At 51.5% G+C, this 15,021-nt stretch overlaps 1 protein-coding gene across 1 annotated transcript; it reads right to left on the bottom strand.

Annotated features, from left to right (window-relative positions):
- Positions 1-176: 176 nt before the first annotated feature.
- LOC128270820 (uncharacterized) lies at positions 177-8,794 on the bottom strand. The gene is made up of 7 exons (XM_053008241.1): positions 8,647-8,794; positions 5,784-6,622; positions 5,596-5,697; positions 1,361-1,469; positions 1,105-1,281; positions 610-723; positions 177-381 (listed from the first exon to the last, which is right to left on the bottom strand). The coding sequence occupies exons 1-7, from the start codon at positions 8,792-8,794 to the stop codon at positions 257-259; spliced, it is 1,614 nt and encodes a 537-aa protein (XP_052864201.1). The 3' UTR covers positions 177-256.
- Positions 8,795-15,021: the final 6,227 nt, after the last annotated feature.

The raw sequence follows: 15,021 nt of genomic DNA, 5'->3' as shown, positions 1-15,021 counted from the left end.
TGTCACATCCTCCGGATCGGACCACAGCATGTCGGGAGCACCGTTGATGGCTCGCATGATCCCCGGATTGGTGGTTCCCACTTCGCTGCGCTTCGTTTATTGTTTCGATCGAGAATTAATGACAACACCGCTACGGGGGCTGCTACCGTCAACTACGGATACGCTGGCGTTGGTTTTAGTTACGTTTTTTTTTACATTCCGCAGCCATTTTTCCGGTGTGGTGTGCTGTGGTTTCTGTGTCCCTGCGCTGCGCTGCTCAGTGCATATTAAGGATAAAATTGATGGCCTGATATGTTACAATTGTCAGCGGCAGATGAATGTGGGACACCACCAGCACGGCGTTTCCGTGGTCGTTGTGCTGCATCGCGGCCGGATTTTCACCTGCGGTGATGATGAAAGGGACAACAGAAGGAAAAACATCGATCAACGGCAGGAAATGGGATGGAAAATATCACAAAACCCGAACCCGACCCGAGCTATTGATAAATCCGGCGGTGAATTACCGTCAAACTGAACCCTGAACCTGAACCGAACGTACCACGCGGTGGCCAACAATTTATTGAAACTTCAAACATAGGAAATAAGTCGCGGTGCTGTGCCATCACTTACCGTTCAGGACGTGCACCAGCGTCGAGGCGGCGACCGCGTTGTTCGAGACACACGAATAATTTCCGGAGTGCAGTGTGTTGGTGTGCGCGATGAACAGTTCCGAGTAGCGATTGTCTGCGATGCCGGTTCCAGAGGGGAGGCGCATGAGAGCGAGGGAGAAGAGAGAGATATACGAAAAACGAAGGATTGAGAAAACTGCTCATCGATGCCACGATTCGCTGGAAGCGCGCCTGGGCCTGGGCGCGCTGCATAAATATGCAAATGTTAGTTTTCCGTGCCATGCCGTGCTCTCCGATCTCTGTCCTCGTCGTCGTCGCTGACGTTCCAACACTTTGAGCGTGGAATTAAAAGCGAGTGCATGCGAATGCGTTTGGTCGTGTGCGTGTGTGTGTGTGGCCCGGAAGGGGCACGGACGCGGATAGAAATCCGGCGCCATTGTTGTGTCCCGTGTGTCCCGAAAGCGAGTCCTCGGTGTGTGCGCGGTGCTCTACTTACCCGGCTCCGTTGACACATTTACGCCTCGATGGGTGTCGTAGTTGATCATGCGATTATTGTGATACCAGAACAAGTAGAGGGCCGGCTCGTTGCTCTGCAGGATGCGGCACGTCAGCCGGAGCATCGATCCGGGCTTCAGATACTTCTCCGAGTGTCCGGAAATTTCCGCTTTCGCCTCTGCATCGGAGCGGGATTACGAGAGGAATTTAATAAAACCAGCAGACGCTGGTGAGCCCGTGCCCGCCCGCCTACCTACCGACTACCTCCAGCTGGACGAAGATCGACGTCGGCGGATGGGTGGAAACCTGACACTCGTACGGGCCGGCGTCCCGCAGCTGTACGTACTTGATCTGGAGCGGCCACTCCTAGCGGACGGACGGAAGAACGAAACAAGTTTAGCGAAATTGCTCGTCGCTTTGCGATTTGCCACGCCGACTGTCTTGGGAGTTGTGAAAAGGCTTTCAATAAGATGAAATTTATTCGTGCGGCGAATTGCGTCCACGAAAGAACACGACCATCGGGACCGAGACCGAGGCGGCTGATTGTTCCGAGTGAGCGCTGTTAAGACTGTAGGTGAGTCGGGTAGTTCCAACGGTCGCGCGCAACTTATGTTGCTGACAATCTTCTTAAGCGGCGCCGTTTACCGAAAACGTTGACTTCCTTACCGCCGGCAACATGACCGAATTATGTAATTGATTTTTGCCGCACTAGCCATTCGCACTGCTCCCACGGGACGTCCTCCGCAAGGGCAATGAATATAAAGCTAACAGGCAGCAGTCAAGTCGCCGTGCTCAGAGCCATCAGGGACCAGCAACAAAAGTACGGTCGTGAGCATCCATCATTGATGCCAGTCGGCCAGCTAGAGAGCCCGCCTGAAGCTACTTTTACATCAACCTACACCGAACCTAAGCCGAACGGATCGGAATAGCCCCGAGGCCCCGAGAGGTTTGTGGCCCCGGGATCGATGCAAAACCAACCTCACTACGGTATGCTGGTCACGGTGCGTGCTTAATGGTCCGGTGGTCCATTCGAGATGACCACAAGCCGGGCGAGGTCGGCGACAGCGTCACCCCACGGGGATCGCCACCCTGAATACGCAATTCGTTCGCTGGCCGGCTGGCGTTTAATGTTGCTTTCGCCCATTTCGGTCAGCGAGTCAGCGAGCGAGAGAAAGGCATTTTATGCGACGTTTTGTGCGAGTGCGAGAACGAGAATGTGGCGCGATTTGGGGGGATGGTTCGGAAAATTAGTACAATCGTAACATAATACGGCCCAACCCCGTAGTCGTTTAGCGGAGCTAATGTGGTGCTGCTGGACCCCAAAATTGGTCCCACGGTATTTTGGTGTGAAGCGAGCGACCTTTTTTTTTCTGTGGTCCCCATTTCGGCTCACTAAAACGGTCAACTGGTCCACGTTTGAGCGATGGTTCCGTTCCACCGGCAGGACGGTGAAAATTTCCCCGAACCGGACGAAAGCAGTAGATTAAAATGGAACACGTTTCTCACCGGAGCCCGCGACGTGATTTGATTTTTCCAAGAAGAAAGTGTTTCTTTTTATTCCAGTCCTGCTATTGCGAAATAAAAGCTGCTACTTTCAAGGATTCCAGTAATTACTGCGCCATCGAGCGAGCCAGAAAGTTACGAAGCGGCCGAGATGGCGTCGAAGGTCACAGCCCCAAGGAAGCAAGGGCAGCGGGGGTTTCAGAGAACTCTTTCAAGCGAGACGGCGTCTCGGAATTTGTGACACGCCCGGCAGGCCGCCCGACCCACGTGCTTGTTGCGTGCCTCCCCGGCGCACTCTGGCGTGGCCGGGCCACTCGAGACATTTCTTGGCGCGGTTGGCCGATAAAGATGTGCGTTCGGCCTCTTCAGAGACGGATTGAAAAAAAAACCCCGCGCTGAATCGGACAGTTGTTCGGTGAGTTTCTTGAAGGCTCAGAGAGGATTCACACTTTGTTCGACGGCTCGTGTCGCTCGTGATTTCAATACCTAGCAAGAGGCGAAAATTAATTTGACTGACGGCTAATCGGTGGAAACAGTTTAAAGTTGCGTTCCACTGCCACTTGAAGGAAATCATCGGTGACGGCAATTAATTTACTGTGAAGCAAAAGTTTTCAAGAAGCTCCTTGAATGACCCATTCAGACGCCGGTGGTCGAGTTGGTCCCCCTTTTTCTCGGAGTCGGAACGATCCTTATGCGAAATGTTTGCCTCGACGACTCACCCTGGCTTCTCAACGTGCGAGAACAGCTAAGCAGATTATTCTCCATTTCCCTCCATCAACACCAACGGCGAAATGTTTTCCAATTTCCTTCCCAAAAATATGCAGATATTCATTTCATCATTTGTGAAATGGTTGATGCCAAAACAAATAGCTATGTGCACAGAGCTATGCTCGGGTTATGAATACTATAATATGCCCTTTAATCATCATGTTTCGATAAATCATTAGCCTTTCTCGCTGCCGCCGTGTCCGTGATGGATCATGCACTAGAATCGAAGCACGCAGCTCGCTGCCGACAGATCACGCCATGATTCCTCCGGTGCGACGGTGTAGAGGAAATTGGTAGCATAATTAACGAGCCTGTCCAAATTGGATCGGCTCGATCGGAAACGGCCCCGCGCTACGAGCGCTACATATTCACTGCGCCCAATTTGACGGTGAATGATGAGAGTTCGCTTCCTGCGGTCGGCAATGGCACTCCATGCGCCACGTTTCCGTCGGCCCTGATGATCCCGATGGCCACCGCGCGAAATGTGAAGCTCGTGTGAGATGCCGCGCGTGGAATATTGCGGGTCGTTGTGAGCAGTAAATTTCAATGGCAATGGGTTGCACGTCATCAAACATCCCCATGCTCGTGCTCGACGAGTGGCGAGATACCGAGCGAAACCTCAATGCTGGTGCTAGCTTGCTATCTGCTGCAGGTGCACGTAATTGATTTCCATAATCTTGAACCGAAAGTTGGCCGCTTGGGAGGCGAATGCAACTGCGCGAAAACCGGAAACATATTCACACACAGGAATGCGTGATTAATATTTGTTCGTGTAGTTCGTCGGGAGGTGTGTTGGGGATCCAGCTCGTGAATGGGCCAAAAAGCAGCGCGGAATCTTTTGTTAAAAAGTGGGCAAGCACTTGGATCGTGGACGGAACTTTACGTCATACCTTTTACTTCCACTAAATTTACGATGCTCCATTCGGCATCGTTAATCATTAAAATGTTTTTGGACGTGTGTGGTCGTTAGCCACGAGGAAAGAATGAGTGGCTCTTTCCAGCAACCGGCACCGTAACCGTGCGTAATAATTGGTTTTCTTTCTGGCCATGAGCTGGCCGTACTCAGGATCAACACAGCACCGAACTGCAGTTTCGTTTTTCTTATCCTTCCTTCCTTCCGGAGGCCAACGAAGACAGTTTGCACAAACCTGGTGGCCATCAAGAACGGATAACCACAGTGGCAGCAGAAGCAGCAGCAGCAGTCTAAGCCACTTTCAGGCCACTCCCCGGTGACGACGGTACTTCATCGCCATCGTGCACTTCTCAGCGACACCAGCATCGTCGGTTTCGATTGCAGCTCGCGGCCGGAAGCACGTCCGAGCACGGAAAGATGAGTCTGCAAAAACGGACGAGCCCACTGGCAAGGTGCGAGCAGCACAGCACAAACTGCGACCGGCCTGCATCGTGCTTATTTGTACTTCAAGTTGCTCCTTTCCGTTTGCGCCGTCGTTTTTTTGTTGTGCCCTCTCGGCGCCAGTCGTTTGGTGCTCCCGTCGGCCTTCGCCGGTGCACGACCCCAAAACAGAGTGCCCAAGGCAGCAAGGCTTGGTCGCGGGCGTAACATCAACATTGCACAATCATACTTGGCGTCCTTCTCGACCGGGGCCGGCGCTTGATGGCCGGCACTCGAGTGCTCTTAAACTCCCATCGGCAGGTTTTCATGGAAACAGATTTACGAGCTTAAAGGAATCCGGGTCCACCACCTTGGCTCATGCAAAAAGTGAACCGAGTCCGAGTCTCCAGGCGAGCGCAGCAGAGTAAGCTAACCGCCACGTGTGCATTGCTGCCCGGCTTGGTCCGTGACACATTCCACCGAGAATCACTTCAGCACCGGTCGCCGTTCGGGCGTTGCAACGTGGCACCCGTTTTCATGCCTTTTTCATTTCGAAATGGAATCGTCGGATCAGCATGAATGGCTCGGCTCCTCGGAATGATCAAAGCAAAGGCACCGAGACACATCCAACGGCAGCTCGTGGCACGCTGGCGCCGCAAGTTAATCCGCAGGATACGTTCGGTGATGGAAAGTACAAACAGAGAAGCTGCATTTCTGGAGCAAAATAACAATCCATCCACATCGCCATCGCTATGCCACGAATGGCAAGGATTATGTTTTCCCCGCTCGTCGAAATGGAAGCGCCTGGTACGTTTTATCGGCGATGGAGACGCCTGGTGGCGCGTGGCGTAACACGTTCGGGGAAAAAGGGTTTCAACAGCTCAGTACCTCCGTGTCCTCCGAGTGTATGATGTTGAATCGCTCGTCGCTGCTGTAGGTAGTAACGCCGATCGTCAGTAGGTGGTAGTCCTTCCGCCGTATCCACGACACCTGTGAACGTGAACGATGAAGCGAACCACACAAAAGTGACCGTTAGTCGCTTATCGACAACAACCCAGCCCCAGGCCAATACTTACGACGCCCTCGCCAATGTTGCGTACCCCGCAGGGCAGCACCGCTATCGAGCCAACCTGTGACGCAATAACGGTGTGGTTGCTGGTTACGAAGTACATCTTGCTGAAGTTGCCCTCGGTCAGGGGTCCGTTGTCGTCCTCGCCCAGCCGGTTGACGTTACTGCTCGGATCGTGGTCCACGTACGTCGCAGCACGGGCGGTGGTGGGCTTCAGCGTGCCATTACCACCACCGCTTCCCGGCGACGCCAATGATTGCTGCCTGTTACTTAGCCCGTTTTTGGGCACCACCAGACCGATCAGATTTTCGCTTCTCAGCTTGCTGTACCGATTGTTCTCCGATGAGTGCGATGTCTCATCGATGCCGGCCGCCGGTTTTACGGTGCCGATGGTCTCGTTGAGGCCCCCCTGCTCGGGGAGCTTCCTCAGTGGTGCGAAGCTGTCACCGGCACCGGTGCTTATGCTAGTGTCATTACTTATCCTATTACTGCTACGTCTGCTACTGCTACCGCTCAAGCTGGCGCCTTTAATTGCACCGCTCGTGTTGTTGCTGCTGCTGCTGCTGCTGATTCCTATCCGCGCCAGGGTGTTACCCATCGGTCCATCCTGGGCGGTGGCAGGGGCAGCCGTTTCTTTGAGTGCCCCGGAGCCCAGCAAAGGAAGCGTTTTGCCCCTCGAGCCAGTCGCACTGAACGGGCTGTCCTGGACCAGCGCTTCGAACCTTGGCGCCTCGGGCTGCTCGGAAGGAACTGTGGTTACGGGTGCTAGATGACTAGCCACTGTGGATGGACTACTAGGAAGTTCGCTTTCCAGCCATGCACCAGCGGTGCTGGAGGTGATCAGCCCTAAAAGGGGGATTGAGCAATCGTGTGGACGTCTTAATAAAATGCATTATTTAATCGCAGGGATAAGTTTCAAATTTTCAAGGGAAGTTAGGATGATTTATCGCGCAAAGCACTTTTGCGTAGAAATTATGAACTTGTTACCATTTACGGAATTATGAACCCTTTACCCGACGATATCGATCACCTGGGGCTCTCTATAGCTCAACAACGGTCTGGTGCACATAATTTGGTTAAATAGTTATTCTACCCATCCGGGTCATTGACACATTTTTCAATTAGCCAAGCAATTTTCTCCAACTTGGCCTTGTGAACGCCAGTCGGTGGCGGAAAGACCTTGCCAGAGCGGATAGTCTCGTGCTCATTATCCCCCTTCATTGAGAGTGGAAACAATTTTCCAAGAAGCGTCGGTGCCTCCCGGTGTCATTAGTGACGGTTACAGTGACGTAGAAGCCGGCAAATCGTTAGCCGGTGCCGTAGCCCCGAAGAAAATCATTAAAACTTATAAAGCTTTAAAGATTTAATTGTTCGGCTTCTCTTAAGGCACTGCACTAGTCACGGTTCCTAGGTGTACATCCCTTTTAAAATATAGGACGATTGAAATTTGTACCAACAATATTCATGCTTGAAAGTTTGTCACTCTTGTCCAAACTTCCTAAATGGACTGCAGTTGACCAACCAACCAAGTTTCAAAAGTTCCACTTGTCCGGAAAACGATTGCACTTACGGAAACCTAAAATAACGTAATTTAATCGAAACTCTCCTTTGCTGACGCCATCTGACGCGCCCACGGCTTCGCTTATCCGCAGCACTCGGGATAATCGATGAATTGGAAAATTCAATTTAAACGAAATCGATCCAAATAAAAAGCACCCGTCAGTGGACGCCAGGGTGCGGTCTCGGGCATCTTCCCCCCCCGTATTCTTTGATGCATCTTGGCGCCTCCCTTTCGACGCCGGTGTGAGTCTGTGACGGGAAAGTGGTTCTATCAATTGGCCCGTCTTGAGCCATCGCCGCACATCCTTGATGGAGTAGGAACTTCCACCGTTTATCTGTTCGTCTTCACAATCCGGTTGGTTTTATTTTATTATTACTCTTCCACTGACCGATTTTCGATCTCTGTCTACGCAACCCGAGCCACGCTAGGGCAAGAAAATCCTATTTCTGTCCAAAATGTGCTACGAATGCTAGGAATCGAGAGGCGAGCACAAAAGTGGCAAACGTACGTAGTCTTTACCAATCATCTGTATGGTTCCGTTGGTGTGTTTTCCCCAGCAGCGACAGCACTAAGCCGTCGAGAAAAGGTAAAACAATTGTATGTCCCTTCGGTTGAAGTGGTATCGGAGACACTCGAAATCTGTGTGCCCCTGGAACCCACGCCCTGGTCGATGTTTCCAATATCCGATGGGGTGCCAGTCCGCTTCCGGGAAACAATCGTTTGCGCCTTGGGCGCTTGGCTTACGCGGCAAGACTTACTCAGCCCTTGAGCACCCAAGGATGATGCTCCTTTTCGGGTGTGCATTTTCCTGGCACACGAACAATGACGCCTTGGTGACAGGGAGCTTAGCTTAAGCTTAAGAATTTGCTCAGCTAACGCTGGGCTGGGCCCTCCCACGACGGGTTCCTTCCGAAATGATGTTATTTTTGCGCCACTCAGCTTTATGACAGCTCCATTGTTTCTCTGTTCGGCATTCGGCCCAACACAAAAGCAACTGAATCGTAGCATTTCTTTTGGCCGCTAAGAAAGCAGTAAAAGAGCCATACGATTGGGACGATTGTTTCGATTGAATTACGCTGCTTGCCCACATCCGCAACGCGACGGATGGCTCGAATTAAATCGCCGCCGGATGAGCGCTAGCTTTCCTAGAGCTAGACACTTTGATTGGTTTTAAAGTGATCCCAGCGGCTCCCTGTCCGCCCGACCGGGTAGCAGCATAATTGACAGCCGAACCGGCCTTGTTACGATGTGAAATTAATCAATCTAACCGAGTGGTGCGCGCGGTGCCGAAGGCCACACCCCAACTTACCACTTCCAACGCTCGTAGAGTCCAAAATGATGAAAAGTGTGCACCATTTTGTCAGCTGCGCTAATCCTCGGCGGTTCACGATGACGGCGGCGTTGGCAGCGGCGGCGGCTTTCCCTCGGCTGTGGCTTGCTCTGGCGCTCCAAACCATTGGTCCTGTGTGGCCCTGACGGCTACCGCTGCGCGAGAAGGTGCTGATGGAAAGTTTGCCCGAACCCTACACCGTTCGATCAGGCGCGCGATGCCTTTTCCACCCCGAAACACTCCGCGCTTTTCTGTTTGGCACTCCACGAACGAACTTCTTTCGCTCGATGCTCGGTAACGGTTCTTCGCTGGGCCGAAACCGAAATTACCGAACCGAACCCGTGTCTTGAGTGGGTTTGTGGGCCAAAGCCTTTTCGAGCAACACAAATTGAACAGACTTCGTAGCAAAAGCGGGCGGGAAACGGGCTGGGACAGGACACAGTGGGGTGTGGGAACGCCGATGGAATGGCGAGCGCGAAATGGGGTGAAAATCGTCAAACGGAGGGACTGCTGGAGTTCGTCCGGGCGAATTCAGCACCGACAGACGCCGGGCGAAACCCGTGGCCGAGTGTTGGTCATACTCCTGTTCGGTGGATCCATCCTCGGCGAAGGATTGGAGTCGTTTGTTGCCTTCGTCGGCGCGGCTTAATACTGTTGATGCACTACTTTGAACCACTTTTGTTGACCTTAGCACGTTAAACTGCACACGTCAAGTAAGCGCCTGAAAGAAAAGAAAGCAAGATTTATTTATGAGTTATGAGTGTATACCATCCAATCGTAACAGCTCAATTCATAAAACGTAGCATAGAAATAGAAATAATAGAAAGATGGAGCTTTGGTTCATAAGCCATCGGAATCGGCACTTGGTACTCGGCATTAAAGCTTGGATTTGTGATTTGATTTGATTCATTACTCTCCAGTTATCCAGCAAACAACATCATTAAGATGGCGGTCAAGTTGATTCACTGTTTTCGTATCACTTTCCCCAACTGGTCCAGTTTGTGTTTGTGATGCTACAAAAAAAAGTAAAAAAATAGGCAGAACAAACACGACGAGAAACATTCATCCTCGGTCATGGACGAAAGTTTCCCAATGCAATCAAAAGAATGTCGTGTCTTGGCGGATGCGTTAAAGAAGTCGTCGCAGCAAAGACTCCACCCCGATGGTACGATGGCCGGCCGGTTTCATTATTTGCCATCCGGTGGAATCGCCCGTCAGCCATTTGCTCCCAACCGTCCCAGGAAGCTCATCTCGTCCCGTGGCGTAGTTTGGGAAATTCAATTTTCTTGCGATCTCTGCCGCTCGCGACGGCTCTGCCTTTTCACGTACCAACGGGACACTTTTCACTCACGGTCAGGGGAGTTCGTTTCGCTTCCGAGGTCCGCTTTCACGGACGTTGCGCTTGCTTGCATTGTTTGGACTCGGAAAGGACTCGGTCTAGGTTTCGCTTCGGGGTTGGAAAAAGATGTTCTTACATCAAATGCTTGAAGTAAAAATTAATGAAAAATCACGAAATGCTAGCGGATTGTGGAAAACCCGGTGAAATCCGCAACAGGGTTGACCACAAAGCTTAATGATAAATGAAAATCAAACGAAGCACTTCTTGTGTATCGAAATGTTTTCATCTCAAACGGAACTGGCGATGGCGAGACCCGACACTGTGATTTTGACTGAGCTCAACCATAAACATAGCTAACATTATAATTTAAAAAAACAAAATGAGCAGCACTCCAGGGACTTGATTGCCATCCACCGATTATGTGGCCCGTGGACCAATCCATCCCGGGCAACCCGTGACCTTTAAGCAGATCTTAATGTCTCGAGGAGCCCGCGGCACAAATTACAATATTTTCGTCTGATGGATCGCCGCAGAAACAATTATGGCCACCCGGACGGCACCGGAGTGGGCGTCAAAAGACCAGCTTCCCCGTTCCGGAACCGTTGTCCGGTTTTCGCGATTTTTTTTTCCGACGCAACGCTGTTTTGGACGGACGTGTAATGAGAGCGAAAAACCGGTGACATTTTCATCCGAGCATCCGGCGGCGGTGAGGTGACGTGAATTAATTGCCCTTGCCTTCGCACCGCACCGGGTTTCGCGAGAAAACGCGGACGAGACGAAAAACTGCTCATCTCAGCACCGCACCGTTTCAGCGCACTCGCGGTGATGGATGAGCAGCGCCAAAGCCGTGAAATGGCTCGAGCAAACTAAAGAATCCATTTCCCGACGGTGCGGGAAAGAAAATTCCGCCCTCCCGGCCTCCACCTGCGCACCTGCTCCCTGACGCAAACTAATTAAGTCATCCATTGTCACACACACACACACGCACGTAGTCAGCTCCCGTCCGTGGGTCGCGCTTTCTTCCGGCAAATGACTGATGACAGCTTCCCCCGGAGTGTTTGTTTCGAATAAGGAACCGTTTTTCGGGCGCCAACTTCTGGTTTTTGAAAAACGATAAACAAAACGTTGTCACCCGCAACTCGTTTGTCGGTGCGATTGTCCTTTCGGTGTCGCAGCATCCGCCGTCGCTTCCCGATCCGGGGAATTGCCACTCATTAGTCACCCGGAAGGGGCCACAGCATAAGATGGATGCTGCGCTGCTGCTGCTGCTGCTGCTGCTGTGGAATCTTGTTTCTGGGCAGCCCGCTCGGGTGAAGAGGGCGAAGGACACCACAGCGTTATCTTGTAGCAGTGACATCTCCATAAATCAAACACCTGGCCGAGAGAATAATGATCCAATTTCCGGTTTTCCGGGCGTCACGCACAGTGTGCATCGCGCAAAGGTGCTGAACCTGGGGGCGACTGGCGGCCATATTTAAACGGGGTTCCGAACGGGGATTCATGAGAAATGACACCCTTTGGGGGGGGGTTCTGTAGGACGCGAGGGAGCGATCGGGATTTCTTTAAGTGTTCGATGCAATTTAATATGCTTCCTTGTGCGCATAAATCAACCGTTTTGAAGCAGCTCAAGGCATCGTTTAGTCTTATGTCCCTTTGGTCTTACGCCAACCCGAATTACTGCTCATTATTAAAAATACGTGTCAAGTATAGGAAAGAATGACTTAGATCAGAAGGAGAACAGTGCGCCGGCCCAGTAAAAATATTAACCGCATTTGGCGATAGGATTATGGTCAAATATACATTTCTTTTGCATATTTGCTAGCTTATTATGTGTGCCATTACGCGTTACCGGTCAATTAATCAATACGCGACGTTTATTTACAGTGATTGATACACCAGTTCGTTTGTTTATCGCTCGGTGGTTGCATTGGAGGACGTCCCTATCCGGGCGACAGCCTAAGAAAGAAATTCACTGCATTTTGGTTTGACTATTAAATACTCTATCTCTTATCCCCGCTCCTGCCTTCTTCAGTGAAATCCCAAATATTGTAATAAACCACCGACATGGACCATGAGCGTCATTAAACAATGATGACAATGATGAACTTTTCGCAGCACACACCAGTTCGGATCCAGTTCATTAATGCTCATTTGTGGCAGTCCTGATGAAAACATAATGTACCGGCGGAACGCGCTCCTCCAAGGAGCGCCGATGCCGATGCGCGTCGGCATCGGCGGGCCCGAATCATTAGCCGTAACCCTAATTGTGGATTCATCATTTTCATCACCAGCCAGACACCGTGTCAGCTGCCTAATTTGCTAATGCGCCCGTCGTTAGCATGCCGAAACTCTCGAGGACGGCTTCCGGACCAGCCAGCCAGCCAGCTTCCCGGATGAGCCGCCAGGGACCGTCTCGTTAGGCCTTGAAGCACCTGACAATCTGTGAAGTAACTTTCGACGAAGCCTGCTGGTGTCGACAGAGACGCCCCCCGGGGGAGCGGCCTCAGAATGGGATCTCTCCGACGGCGGGGGAGAGCCGCCTTCACTTTCAATTAGCCACATTGCGCCGAAACGTTACTCTCGATGTCCTCTCGCTCTCGCTCGTTGGCCAGTTGCCTGGCGGCGGGGGGGGCGAGCCTAGCCTAATCTGTCCGCATTCATCGTGGCGTTAGCGAGGCAAATCCTCAACAACAACAGCTGTGGCCGAAGAGTTTTCCCATCAACGGCACGTCAATTGTGAACAATTGGCGCTGTCATCTTTCTTGATTAGCGGCTCACTCTCATCAGCACTCACTTTGACACCTCGCGCGGCCCGCCCCTTAAGGGATCATCGTACCGTGGGCTGATTGTGGCCGAGCTGAAGTTCATCACCCTCTCGGTGGTGGCCGAGGTTGGGCCCATTAAAAGCTCTAAGGGAAAGTCGTTTACCCAATTTTTTATTCACCGTCTATTCCGGGGGCAATAAACTTAACCGCCGGTTGCAACAACAACCGGGTTCACGCGAGGGTTCAAGTGAGCAGCAGCAGCACCGCAAGATAGGAAGAAGTGGTTTTCACGGAAATTACCGCCGGCGGAAAGGTCCTCCTATCGATTGTGCGGAGAAAATGTGGCTCCCGCCTGGGAAAAGGCTGCAAATGATCGCCACAAAAATATCCCCAAACCGACGCCACAGCATATTTCTGTTTATAACCTGCGGTGCGCTGTCGTCGAGGGACGGTTAATCTCCTCACGTACACACACACACACACACGAGCGCGCGCACACGTGTATGTGTGTCCAGGGACGCCATAAAACTTTCGTCTTGCGAAGTGTAACGCCGGGTATTGGTTTGGGTGAATGCTGTTTCTCTTAGTCTTCCGTAGAGAGAGAGAGAGAGAGAGCGACAGAGAGCAAAGTTGGGCGCGAAACAAACATAATTAATCAAAATAATAAAGTCGTCACATAAATTCGCTTTATGATTACACAACATAATGCGAGGGTCCTCTGGTGTCCAGCGCAGCGCCCCCCCGTTTGGGTGGTGGCGAGCACTCGGAAACTCCCACCAGATTAAGTGATGTTGAGATTTGTTTTTTCCTCTTCTCACCGACGACTTTTGGTTGGACTTTTGCTCCTTTGCTCTCGGTTTCCTCGGATCTTTACGGTCCGGGCCCTTAATACCCGGATGATGCCCCACGCGCGACGGTGTATCCGTGCAATGTTTTCCGCCACACACACACACACACAAAGACTTCTCGGGAGGAGACTAAGAGTAAACGACGGTAAAGCCGTGAAACTTCAGCTTTACGTCGCCGTCGCCGACGCAAAAGCGAGAGTTGCTCGTTCCGGTTCACTTGACTTTTCTTGACTGGCGCGTCCCGGGAAGAAATGGTCTGGTCGCGGAGGACGGAGGATGTCAAGCTAGGCGAAAGGATCCATTTCCTTCCCCCCAGTGTCCGGGGACTATAGTGGGGATTGGTCGCCGGGCGGAGGGACAGTAATCAAACAAGGGGTGCCCTATGATCCTGCCCTCTTTTTATCACCCTTCCCTGGTGGTCCTGGCGCCGGCGCTGGGTATGTCACTCTTCGCAGGTCATCGGGCGCCCCAGCGGGGTAAGCCAACTGCACGTGAAGCCCACGACTGACGTTTATGACAAACTTGACACGGCACGTCATCAAATTTCATTAATCATATCTTCCGTCCCCGGGACCCGGCCTCTCCCGAAGGGGAATACCTTTTACGGCCAAGTTTCGGCCGAAACGGTACAGCGGCGGCTGGAGCCGGAAGGTCAGCGGATGATGTGATGTGGCGAAGAAAGAAGCAGCAAAGGCCCAAAGTTAATGGTAGCTGCCAAGGTGGTGGCCGTCGCCGCGGTTGACAGCGAAAGTGAAAGGACTCTTCGCGAGCACTGCGCAGGATGTCATCGCAACCGAGCCCGGCCAACCTTGAACGAGGGTTGTGTGGACAACATTTCTTTTTTCTTTCCAGTATCCGTAATTACCCGAAGGTATTTGGCATAATTGGCCTAAAGAAATGAGAAATCACATTACTGCCGCGTGTCATGTGCTTTGAGTTTCTAAAGCCGTTTTGGATAAGCAGAATAGTTGAACAAAAAGTAGAGGAAAGGACATTTGGAATGTGGGCGCCTGGGCGAAGAGAAGGGGCGACATGAATTATTATTTTGAAATAATTCAAGATGGAATTTTATTACACAGCACAAAGAAATGCAATAGTTCAATTGATACCATTCTAATACAGGGTGGTCAAAAACGCGTGCACATTTTGAACTAGCCATTATTTCACGTTTAAAACGTCAAACTTGATTCCAAAAAGTGTATATTTCCCAGCTTTCTTCAAGCGTAAAGCGACCCATTTCGTAAATATGAAAGTGTTTACTAAATGTCTACATTTTCCAGAATCAAGTTTGACGTTTTAATCGTGCAATAATGGCTAGTTCAAAATGTGCACGCGTTTTTGACCACCCTGTACTAGCAAGAGGAATCAGTGTTTGATTATCAAGCAATAGCTTGTTAATCAT

Source organism: Anopheles cruzii, chromosome 3, assembly GCF_943734635.1.
Source record: "Anopheles cruzii chromosome 3, idAnoCruzAS_RS32_06, whole genome shotgun sequence".
Classification (NCBI taxonomy): domain Eukaryota; kingdom Metazoa; phylum Arthropoda; class Insecta; order Diptera; family Culicidae; genus Anopheles; species Anopheles cruzii.
Note: the sequence above shows the minus strand (reverse complement) of the source record. Positions and strands in the feature narration are given on the sequence as shown.